The sequence below is a fragment of the Periplaneta americana genome, chromosome 14 (genome assembly GCF_040183065.1).
Source record: "Periplaneta americana isolate PAMFEO1 chromosome 14, P.americana_PAMFEO1_priV1, whole genome shotgun sequence".
In the NCBI taxonomy this organism is placed as follows: domain Eukaryota; kingdom Metazoa; phylum Arthropoda; class Insecta; order Blattodea; family Blattidae; genus Periplaneta; species Periplaneta americana.
Genome location: NC_091130.1, coordinates 150022547 through 150035451, shown reverse-complemented (window position 1 = coordinate 150035451; position 12905 = coordinate 150022547). Strand labels below are relative to the sequence as shown.

Genomic DNA, 12905 nt, shown 5'->3' with positions numbered 1-12905 from the left:
TTCATTCTCTATATTGTACGCTAATGTGCTGTAGACAGTATAATGTACACTACATAATGAATACGTCCACATGGACAGCTCAGTTCATGAGTAAAAACACTCATTGTTAATACTTTACTGTATTTTGATTAAAGAAAAACCTAATGAAAATTATCTAACGCAAAATCGGAATATTTCCTAGTTTACGTAAATGGATGAACTATTTTTCTTCCGTCCTATACCTAGTAAAGTGATTTGTTTGTATATTACGCCAGTATCATCGAACTCTAGTCGTGGAAGGGGGTAGCAAACGGTGTTTCAGGTTCTTAATCGTTGATCCAAAGGTATAGCCAGGTTAATATCAGAAATGTTGGTAAAAATAAAATGATGTCTCTGTGTATACTTCTACTTCAACTATCTTCTACACTCAAAGCAAAAGATAATACTACAACTGCTTTCAAAAATACATTCCATTTTGAAAATTTCAATTACTGCATTTCCTGTATACAGATTTTAATACTTTGAGAATCATCAGTACAATACAATTTTTGTGTAAAACCTAATTTTAGACAACCAAAAGGTCTACGTAATGACTAGACTTCGTTGAATTGCCAGACGCAGCATGCAATCAGGTTGCCGATGTACGGTAGTATAGAAGAGGTGAGCGACCTCCCGGTCTCGTAGTATAAGCAGTTCATGTTAAGAGATGTGACCGGTCCAAATAGATAGAGCAGCTACAGCTAATGTATATCTATGTAAGCACTTGTTTTTGCATTACTGTGGTTGGAATAGTCAAAACTTAACATTTGTTCAGTGCAGACAAGATTTCAATCAAACATACTACAATGAGAGTGTTGCTGTTCCAAATAATTGCCCCTGGAATACCCTTACCCCCGCAGCCAGTCTTGACCCTTTGGAAAACGTGGTTGGATGCTGTTAATTATTATGCAGAACATTACGGCAAAATAATGGAGGTAATTGATGCATTGGATAGCAGAGACAGTTCCGCTGTTGCAGCTGTGAAATCATTGCCTTCTGAGCAGCTATTGGAAGATATTCTGTTCAATGATTCTAATTTTAAAATCGTGTCCAAAAGCATCACACTGTTAGAATCGTCTAAACTACAACTCTCAGAATCCCTTAATATAGTGTATAAAGTATCACAAACCGTTATCCAAAATAACAATTCACTAATTTCAGAAAAAGTGAAATGTAAGTTGAGAAACATTATTGCTAAAATTTTTTAGTATTCACAACTTCGTATTATAAATTATGTACTATCGTGTCGCGACGAGACGTCTGAAGTTGGTGTACTAAAAAGTAGTGACTTTCCGTTCTTCAAATATGCACCTATTACATCGTGTGATGTTGAACGTACATTTTCCCAATATAAAAACTGTTTGAGTGACCATCGCAGTCGCTGAAAATGTACGTAACTCTTCACTGCAATGCACATATTCAAGGATGATGTGAGTATATTGTATTAAATTTTAAGAGTTAATATATCTCACTACAAAATAAAGTGGCAGCCCCACTACTGGACTACCTAACGATAAGGCTAGTAACCTATCTTAGGGAAAACTACATTACTTTCAAGCCTCAAACAAGCAGTATTGGACATCGTCGACCAGGAAGACCGTTAAGAAGACTGCTAGATGGGGCCGAAACAGGTCTACAGAGGCCTAATTCGTGAAGGATGATGATGATGATGATGATGATGACAAAATAAATGTGTACGACTATTTACATGTTTAGACGTTCCCTACTTCAACGATCATTCATTATATTTCTTGAATGCAGGATACAGGTTTTATTGTAACCGCAGTATACTGCTCAGTGTTTACATCTGGGGCATACTCCATCCGTTGCACGTCCGCTTGCCATACAGTCTATACCGCGTGCGTAGTAAACCTAACGATTCTCGTGGCAATTCCACGAAGTCTAGTAATGACCTTTAATGGACTGGTTGTTATGAAGTAATCTTTAAGGCAAAATATCTTGTAATAAAAGAGAAATTTTCTTTTTTCAGAATGCTCGACATATTGCAGTCGTACTACATGCAGTTGGGAACGATCTCAGTTGTCGTTCTAGCCGCCATCTATGTTTACTTTAAAGTATGCCACTCATACTGGGAGAAGCTTGGTGTCCCCACTTTGCCGGCTTCAATTCCATTTGGGAGCTTAAAAAACTTAATATTTTCCAACAAAAGTGTTATAGATTTTGTTAAGGAATTATACAATGCATTCGAAGGTCACAAAGTTGGAGGGATATACACATTAGATAAGCCCTCACTCATTCTCCGTGACCCAGAAGTCATTAAAGAGGTCCTCGTTAAAAAGTACGATCACTTCTGCAGTCGCGGATTCAAAGTAAATGAGGAGAAATACTCCTTTCATGGAAATTTATTTACCCTATCTGGTTCCAAGTGGCGGAACTTGAGACTAAAATTGAATCCCACGTTTACATCCGGAAAGATGAAAATGATATTTGGAACACTGGTAGAGTGCGGGAAGGAACTTCAGACATGTTTGGAGACATCGGAGAAAACTGGAGACGTGATAGAGATGCAAGATCTTCTCTCAAGATTCACTACAGACGTTATAGCCTCCTGTTACTTTGGAATACAGTGCAACTCCTTGAGTAACCCAAATGCCGAGTTCCGTAACTGGGGTATGAGGACTTTAAAGCCCACTTATAAAGCCAAATTATTCAGATTACTTTTCTTCATGATGCCATCCCTCTTTAAAATTGTGAATCTCTCTCTTGTCCCAAAAGATGTGAGTGACTACTTTATAAAGATGGTACGAGATACTGTGGAGTATCGTGAAAAGAACGACGTAAAAAGAAACGACTTCATGCAACTCTTGATACAAATGAAGAACAAGACTCTGGGAGTGGCCGAGGAGGAAGGCATCAAGTACAACTTGGAGGATGACGATTTGAAGAGCAACACTCCATTTGGTAAGGTTCACGAAATTAGTAATAGCCATGTCGTAAATACTGTCTCCTAGAGACAGTTTTGTGAATTACACATCGTTTGTTTATTCAATTATTTTTCCAAAGACCACTGCAACTGTTACTGGGTCACTGAATGCGATGTTTCATACCACTATTAAAATATAACAAAGACGAATGCTAGATGATCTCGTGCGCCAGCCTGTAGATAGATCATTCTTCGAAACTGATTTGAAATAATGATCATTTCTTAATTCATTACTCAATTAAAGGCATCATCCAACAGACACCACCGGCGTGGCTCACTCGGTTAAGGTATATGTACACCCACAAAACGCAAAAAATGATGAAAAATTAGAATTTTCAAAATATAAATATTTTAATAGAGAATTTTCTCCTCTTTAATTTGATATAACAATTTTCGATTTATGCCTTATGGTTTTTTCAGATAAGTCCCATTTTCCAAAATGCCGCGTCATCACCCACGGTCACTTACTTTTGGAGTGATCTTCGTAGCAGTCAATCCCCTCGTCCAGCATTGCTTGTAAAATAAACTTCTATCTAGTCCCGAAATAAATGCATAGATATCAAGGCAAGATCATTAGATTGAAAAAACTTTTTTACATAATGAAGTACTTTATAATCTTTTACTATTAGTCAGAAAACTGTAAATTTGTGTGTCAATGATGTTGTACGTCATTTTAATAAACACCACCGTAGGATTTGTTGCATAAATGGAAATAGGGACAAAAATGCCAAAAAAAAAAACATTCAACACCTGAAGTTAAAACAAGGAGGAGGTATTTGAGAGGCAGAAAGAAGCTGAAACTGGACCGACATGAGCTGCTTAAGGGGTGACATATGATGATGGAGTCTTCTAGGCTCTGAAAGTTTGTGGCTTATTTCCTGTAAATAGTAATTTTCGAATATTTAATTCTTTCAAACATGATATCTCAGTCAAATATGTTGATACCAAGAAGATATTGGTGTCATCTTGAAGCTTGAAATGTCCCCCAGTGCCTGACAATACACAAAATAATTTTAAAAACAATTTAGACATAATTTCAAGGGATCTGTTCACTTCAATCTCTTTCTGATACCATTCTCAATTGTATAAACATTTTACAGAACAAAATTATACAAAACAAAATTTTTTGTATATAAAGGTGTACAGTACATATACTTTAAGGCTCTTGACTGCAGGTCTGAAGTTGCGTTCGGGCGCGGGTTCGATCCCCGCTTGGCCTCATTACCTGGTTGGGTTTTTTCCGAGGTTTTCCCCAACCCTAATGTGAATGCAAGGTAATCTATGGCGAATCCTCGGCCTCATTTCGCCAAATATCATCTCGCTATCTCCAACCTCATCGACGCTAAATAACCTAGCAGTTGATACAGCGTCGTTAAATAACCAACTGAAATTTAAAATATCCAACAGACGGAATGCAAATAAAATATTGAAGAAATTAAACATATTTATGAATGCTCTGAAATTTCATTAAATACCAGTGAAATAATTTGTGTTAATTTTATAGAAATAACACTGGATGTGATGGCGGCACAAGCATTCGTGTTCTTCCTGGCCGGCTACGTAACCTCGTCAACAGCCATGACGTTCTGCCTGTACGAGCTAGCTGTGAACCAGGACATACAGGGACGACTGCGGGAAGAAATCGACTCTGTGTTAGAGAAGAATGATGGCGAAATCACTTACGACTCCATTTTCGAAATGAAGTATTTGGACAAAGTTGTCAACGGCAAGTATAATAAACGTGTCGCATGTTTGTACGTAAGTATTTTACCCATCGTTACGATGCCGGAACTTAGGTACGCCCTGACGGAGATTTCAGTATCTGCAAGGAATTTGCTACAAATAAATTAAAGGCGTAAGAGTTGTATTTCTATTTCCTTATGTCAATTATGATTTCATATATTGAAATTAGTCCACGCCTGTGGAGTAACGGTTAGCGCGTCTGGCCGCGAAACCACGTGGCCCGGGTTCGGTTCTCGGTCGGGGAAAGTTACATGGTTGAGGTTTTTTTCAGGGTTTTCTCTCAATCCGATATGAGCAAATACTGGGTAACTTTCGGTGCTGGACCCTAGACTCATTTCACCGGCATTATCACCTTCATACCATTCAGACGCTAGATAACCTAACATGTTGATAAAGCGTCGTAAAATAACCTACTAAAATAAAATCTATTGAAATGTATTTATTTATTTACTCTAGTGGAGTTAAAGCCATCAGACCTTCTCTTCCACAGCACCAGAAATCATATACAACTACAAGAAAGAATATGCATCATGATGCAATTAATATAATGTAAAAACGTGTGACAAAATTAATATGACATAAAAAACTGAACATTTAAGTATAAATGAGGACCGTTTTTGCAAAACTTGCTAACTGCAAAATTTGCAAAATTGAGATTTTGGTGGATTCGTTAACATAAAGCAGGCCTCTACACGATGTTAAAGTTATCTTAGAAAAATTGAATTATTTCTCTCCATTATAGTGTGGCAAAGAGTGATGGTTGCACCTATAACCTATTTGTCTTCATTCAGTTTTTTGTCTCTCCTGTAAAATGTATTTTTTTCAGTTAGCAAGTTTTGCAAAAACGGTCCTCAAATATGGGATCATTTATGAAGAGCTATTTTTCAGGAATGAAAGTCGAAACAATCACAATCAAAGAAACGGGAAATTAGAGGGAGAAACAATTAAATGGTAAGCAATCGCGCGTCTTTGCGAGGGATTTTGGAGCTGAGAAAAAGAATCTGTGTGAGCTCCAAGCCTGCTGATCACTTGTCTCACTCCATTTTGCACTGTTCTGTTTGACGGAACTTAAGAGAATTTTCGAGGTGTAAACGACGAAAATGGATCAGGTAATTTATGACGAAACCACGGCCTTCAAAATTTGAATTTCATCAGTCATGCAAAGGCAACGATATTTGCGGACGACTTAGTACTAATGACAGAAAAAGAAAATAAACAAATTACACTAATACGTAATTGAACGAAATCTCCACTTGGCCAAAATCAATAAATCACATTTAACGAATAGAAATGAGAAGTAATGCTCATGTCACGGAGAGAACAAAGATAAGAAAAAATAAATAAAAATATACATCAACAACAAGAATTTAAATAAGGTGAACACCATGAAATAACTAGTAAATGTTTTCGACCACATTCCCACCTTCAGAGCATACTAAAAATGTATGTATGTATGTATGTATGTATGTATGTATGTATGTATGTATGTATGTATGTATGTATGTATGTATGTATGTATGTATTTATGTATGTATGTATGTATGTATGTATAATCGCAAAACATAATTGGTTTATGAGTTCATACAATAACTTAACACGCTGACTCTTATAATTACGACAAAATTGAAATAGATTTTCAGATGTATATCACTACTTAGAGATTCTTCGAAGAGAGAGGGAGAGAGAGAGAGAGAGAGAGAGAGAGAGAGAGAGAGAGAGCTGAAGACATGACGATAATGGAGTACGGTACAGATTCAATTATAAGAGTTTATAAACAAAATAATATATATAATGTGATTCATAACAGTCTTTTCCTTCACGAATCTCCCAGACGAAGTATCTGAGGATTTAATTGGAAAAGTAGATGGATTAACTGAGCAATATTATACATACAGATGTACAGGGACATCACTTTATTTTTACTAGAATTTTTAACATTAACCTGGCTGTACTCGGAAACACTGTTACCCCCCTTCCATTACAGGAGTTTGGAGTTGCTAGTGCAATATGTAAACAAATCATTTTACTAGCTATAGGAGGAGAGAAAAGTAGTGTATCCATTTATGTTACAGGGAAATATAGTATTACGATTTTCAGTTTGGTCATTACTTTACAGTATTTTATCAAAAAACAGTAGAATAGTAACAATTTTTTTTTTCACAAACTCAAGTCTTCAGGCGGTTATATACATTATGTAATGTCTACTTTATTCAGCATATTACTAACCTAATTTATTCCCGAGAATTTTGTGAGCACTTCCGTAAGAAACCCCAATTTCTACAGCTAACTTCTTGACCGACTTATTACGACCTCGCTGTATCCTTTCTATAGCATCTTCTGTCACCTTTGTTGGCCATCTTACACTTTTCTTCCATTCTGTACACTATGTTGCTCTAAATTTATCTACCAGATTAATGACATTTCTACGAAAATATTCCGTAATAATGTAATCAGGAAATTGTGAAAAAAAAACTGTTGTTCACATTCGGTTATATCGTAATTCCAGTTTCCATCATCGTCCTTCATACCTACAAACAGTAAAATAAAACTCTTGTTTAAATAATGCTGTTAAGTACCGCACCATATTGTAGGGTACAGTACTTTCGGTAACTCTAATCTTCACTTGTGCTCAGTCCACACAGATAAATTAAGTTATGCTACACACCATACCTGTTTGAAAATAAACTTCAGTAATATAAGCTTTTTCTTCTATGGAAAATGCAACATATTTCTGAAACACACTGTACTCTGTAATGTTTATTTCACTGCTAGCAACAGCGGCCGTAAGTTTTTGTGACTGACGTTAGCAAGGACATTAGTGAAAGGGGTGGGAGTCAAGTACATTTAGAAACGCAGATACAATAAAAATTGAAGTAAAAATAGAATGATGTCCCTGTACTATATTATCAAAATTGTCTCTTAAAAGCAATGCACGGGTCTTCTGACTGTACGTGTTGTGTAAGACAAGCCCTACTTTGTAGGTTTCGCCCCCCTCACCTATGATTAGATCCAACCACTCTCCAAAAGAACACAGATAAAAATGAAGACGGCACAAACAAAACACATTATATAATATAACCTAACCTAAAACAGACATAAAAGTGTATAATTGAGTAGTTACCATTATCCCTTCCTCAGTTGGCATCACAAACTTCAACAGCTGATGTTTTATGTGTCTCGCCTTCAAGAGGAACAATCCAGTCTTTTGTTCGCATTCTCTGTTCCCTATGAGATCGAGACATGCAAGCGAACTCCTAATTATTTTTTTAATAAAAAAGCCGCCCTAAATAGGGGTTCGAATAGATCGGCCTACTAATCAATTCATAAAGAATAGTCATGAAAACAATTGTGTGACAATTTGAAAGGAAAAAGAAAACATTACGATAAATGATATGAAAACATAGGAAATCATTTACAATAAAAGTTTGTTGGTTACAAATGATTACTAATTATAGCTAAGGATGATTTTAACACATGCGATCCTATGGCATCAATCATTGCATCAGAAACGTTAAATTGTTTAAGTTGATTTAAAGTTTCTAGTGGGATTGTGTCACGGGCACCGAACGTGAGTCCAAAAACTGTCCACTGTGTGATGTGGTATTGTGCTCCAAGATGCTGACAAGGCTCATATATGACTTGTTTTTCACGACACACCTCTTGTGGCTGTTGCTCGTGCACCTCGAAACGGATTGTGGGATCAAGAATGACACCCTTATCCTTCTGCCGATCAAATATGATGATATCAACACGTCTAGTAGAGCCATCAGAAGACGCGCAACCAACCTCCTCATAAACCTCATAGGAAGCATTCTGACGGATTGAAGCTGCGATGAGAGAACGAACCGTAGTATGTCTGTTGATTCGGAGCAATTCTCCATGATGGCATCGAGGGTGGTAGATATTTTCTCCGGTTATGTTCCGTTTCGACACACTGTAATAAACTATGTCTATAGGAATCCTTTTCTCCGCACTGTGGACAAAAGCGCTCTCCTTGTTCGTTGACAATTTTATTACCCTTCCATGCCCCCATTCTTAGCCACGCTAAACCTGCTCTACTGTCTTTGTTACAAGAATTTATGTAGTCACACCTCCCCAAGTTAAGCATGAGATCTGATTGTAAATGTAGTGAGGACTTTTCAAACTGTGATTGTTGGCAGAAACTCTTCGCAAATACCCTCCTGTTCACGAGCTGATTCGAGAGTGCACCAAGACCACCAACATAAGTGGAACCAATGCCGTGATGAAGAAGGGGATGCAGGCGCTTATTTCCATCATGGGCTTGCACCACGACCCCAAGTACTACCCCGACCCCGAGATGTTTGACCCGGAGAGATTCAGCGAAGAGGAAAAGAGCAAGAGACCACACTTCAGCTATCTGCCGTTCGGCGAGGGACCCAGGATATGCATCGGTGAGTGTTCAACTCTTTATTACGGCTGGAAACTTCTACAGTGAAACTTCTCAATAACGGACACCGGTGAGTGAAAAATAAATGTCCGTTATTAAGAAGTGTCCACTATTTAGTAAATAGTATCAGAATCGTTGTAATTCTTTATACAGTGAAACTTCCCAGTAGTGGACACCGCCGGGGAAAAATTAAATGTCCGTTATTGAGAAGTGTCCGCTATTTAGAAAATCGTTCGTATGTATACAGTACATCAAAATACAAATAGGGCTATCAGTAAGTTTACCTTTCCAGTCAGATGCAATTTCTGGATGAACAGAAGCAGACTCATCACATACACTTTTGTAGGAAATATTATGTCGTGACCGAAACTTGTCTAGCCAACCACTCGAAGCTTTAAAATTAGAATAACCCAACTCTTTTGCAATTTCTAAGGCTTTCTCTCTAATCAAAGTCCCAGAGAAAGGCATCTTATTTGCTCTAGCACGGCAGAATCATTCATATATGTTAAATTGTCAATGGCAAGCCCCTCAGTTTTAGGAAAAGCTCTTTTTGTGTTTTCATTTGCATTCTTAGTGTATGATTTTAAAATAACATCCTTGTTTTTCAAAATTTCACTAACCTGAGTTTTCCGCACATTAAACTCTGTGGCCAGCTCACGAACACTTAATTTCTCCTTCTCACTATATCCAATTTTTCTTTTAGTGACAAACGTTTACGTTTTTGTGACATTTTTAATGTGACTGTACTTCCGAACACTCAACTTGACAAACTAAGAAAGTACGGACTGCTCACGTACAGTATCACAACTAACAACTGTGCTGCTTACCTTCAATAAAGAACAAGAACGTTCAAATGCACGATAATGACTGTTGCAAAGAATTACGTTAGAATTCCGTTAGAATTCCGTTTAATTTACAACCGTCGTTTTCTTTTTTTCTTTCACGCTGTCCGTTATTTGGAAGTTTTAATTGTTGTTGGGAGATACATTTCAGTGTCCGCGTCCGTTATTGAGAATGTCCGCTATTTGGAAGAATCTTATCATAAGGGCCAATGTTATTTTGCAGGGGAATTTTAAAATCTCCGCTATTGAGAGGAGTCCGCTATTGGGAAGTGCCCGTTAAGGGGAGTTTCACTGTATATAGTTATTTTCATAGCTGATCGAAAACTTTTGACCGGCAGTGTGTGTGTGTGTGTATATATATATACAAAATGTTATATATATATATATATATATATGTAACATTTTGTAGAAAAATAACACAAGTCGAAACATACAACTGTATACCTGTATTGACTAGCATCCCAAGTTCAAAATTTATCGAATTGACATTTTACTTGACATACTGTATGTTGTGTTTGCATAGGGTCTCTAAGCCTGTGTTTTTTAAATCATACAAATAATTACTTGAATACTCTCATACTGCAAATGTATATAGGTTTATTGCTGTCGTGAAGAATTTATTTCAAAAGACTTGCGTTGTTTGCCAATTCAAGTCAAACAGTATTCCTGTTGTGACACGTGGGCTTGAAAATTAGGTTTCGTGGAGAAGGCCCATAAGTCAGTGACAAGGCTGATATCGAATGAACAAAACTATAGCCTAAGCTGTTGTGTTTGGTAAATTAATTACTTTGTGTCTGAAATTGAATTTATTAGAATAATGTTATCGTCTTTTTTGTAATGTATTATTGTATTACATTATTTCATGCAAAACCTTATTATTTATGTCCTTAATGATATTTCATACAGGTTAGAGTAAAATATGTTCAAATGAAGCAAAAATTATGAAGTCAGCTTCTAAATGCTGATTTTGAGAATCAAATTCGTATTATTTCTTAAGCCAAATGTTCATGAAATAAAGAGATTGTTTTGTGAAATCTTGACGAGATTTTGAGAAACTCCTTAAGTAAAACATTTTCAATTATGAATATTGAGTCATATGCTATTTTTTTTATATTATTTTGCATACAGAAATATTGCTTATGATTTTACCAACATTTTCCATTTCAAATATTCCAATTCTTAACTTATGCATTTCTTTTAAACAGTTTTTTGTGTTTCCTCAAAACTTTCTCATTTGTATTTCGTGACTTAAAGGTCTTTAAAAAATTATATATCTTAGAAACCATGAGTAACGAAAGGATATATTCCTTCCTATTAGAACACAAATTGTCAATAGAGACGTTCAATTAGTTCAGCAGATAATGATGTTTTAATTGTACATTAAGAAGGGTTTGCAGCCATGACTTTGCTGGCGTAAAGTGACCCCAGCGAATAGGGATTATAAAGAATGGACACTTCGCGTCGGTACCTTTGATGTAGCCGGACTGATTTCAATGACCTTCAAGCCAGCTAAAGCGTCAGATTCTGCTTTCTCCCTAGAGTTGGCGCTGACATCACACCAGCTAGCAGTCGACACAGCGGAAATATAACACACATAATTAATACATCTAGGTACATTATGTATTAAAATAAAATAAATTGGATCCATAGAATAATAAATCCTTCATTAACTGTAATGTCTAGACTCTAGAGTTCCTTTATAATGAGAGTTGAGACGTTGAGCCCAACAACAATTAAAATATATAATGATTTGATAGCGCTGAAAATGGAAAAACAAAACTCTTACGAGAAGTAAAACCATATACCTATATTATATTATTATACAAATATTAAACGAATTCGATACTTAATTTTAAAATGTATTATATTATTTTATAATATAATGTATTATATCTGAAATATAAAATATTATTATTATTACAACTAGTTTGTCACTGAGAAATAAGGAAAAGCTGTTAACTTGAATTTATTTGAAGCAAAGAGTTACTGGATTGTGCAATAAGGTAGGCGATTTTTGGATCCTGTGACTTAACTCTATTTTCAATTATTATCTTAGCGTATGCTCGATTACACTACCTCTAGCGCTTGAAAGTGGAACTAACCGCTAGCGCACAGAGAAACAAAACACAGGAAAATTCGCTCAGTGTCCATTCTTTATAATCCCTATTCGCTGGTGACACTTTGTAAAGAGCACTTCTTCAATCGTCTATGAATACCACTAATATGAAAGAGCCACTTTCGTCAAAAGTATCACTTTACAAAGTGGTGATATAAAGTGCCGACTATGAATACCAGCCTAAAATAACAGTAAATAAGACTCTAAATTAGATATCCCCGGATGGAGGCTGCTAACAACCATTCTATCGAGACTGAATACGTCAGATTCTAACATGAGTTTGAACTATAAACAGTGTTATGCACGGAAATATTAAAACTTAATTATAGCCACTTATCGGTCACATTCTGTATAAAGAAGTGAACTAATTTCATGTCTTATTTTGCAGACATGAGGTTCGGGTTGATGCAGACTAAAATAGGCCTCATCAGTTTGCTGTCCAAATACGAGGTCCATCCGTCTCAGAAAACTCCCATACCGCTTGTCTTCGACTCGAAGGCATTTTTTCTGGCTCCAGAAGGAGGAATGTGGTTGAAAATTGTAGCGAGGGCTGACAAGTGACGATCACGATTTGAGAATGTGTGAATTGTGTGAATTTATATGTGTCTGATACCTATTATTCAGTATTTAATTAATACATATGTAATATATATGTATGTGGAACCAAATAAATATTTTGTTACATTAAAAAGTGTATACAGTGCATGCCGTTTATTATGATTAGATGATTACTTTCAAATCCTTATAATCTGGCAACATTAACAGACTGATAACAAGTTATTTTTCGGAATATGTATGGTAAGACTTTCCTGTGTTAAATTTCAACGTACCTCG

General features: G+C 36.1%; 1 protein-coding gene across 1 annotated transcript; it reads left to right on the top strand.

Annotated features, from left to right (window-relative positions):
- Positions 1-2009: 2009 nt before the first annotated feature.
- Positions 2010-12695, top strand: LOC138713843 (probable cytochrome P450 6a14). Its single transcript, XM_069846298.1, has 4 exons — positions 2010-2940; positions 4467-4688; positions 8866-9117; positions 12460-12695. Exons 1-4 carry the CDS (start codon positions 2010-2012, stop codon positions 12630-12632), a joined length of 1578 nt encoding a protein of 525 aa, XP_069702399.1. The 3' UTR covers positions 12633-12695.
- Positions 12696-12905: the final 210 nt, after the last annotated feature.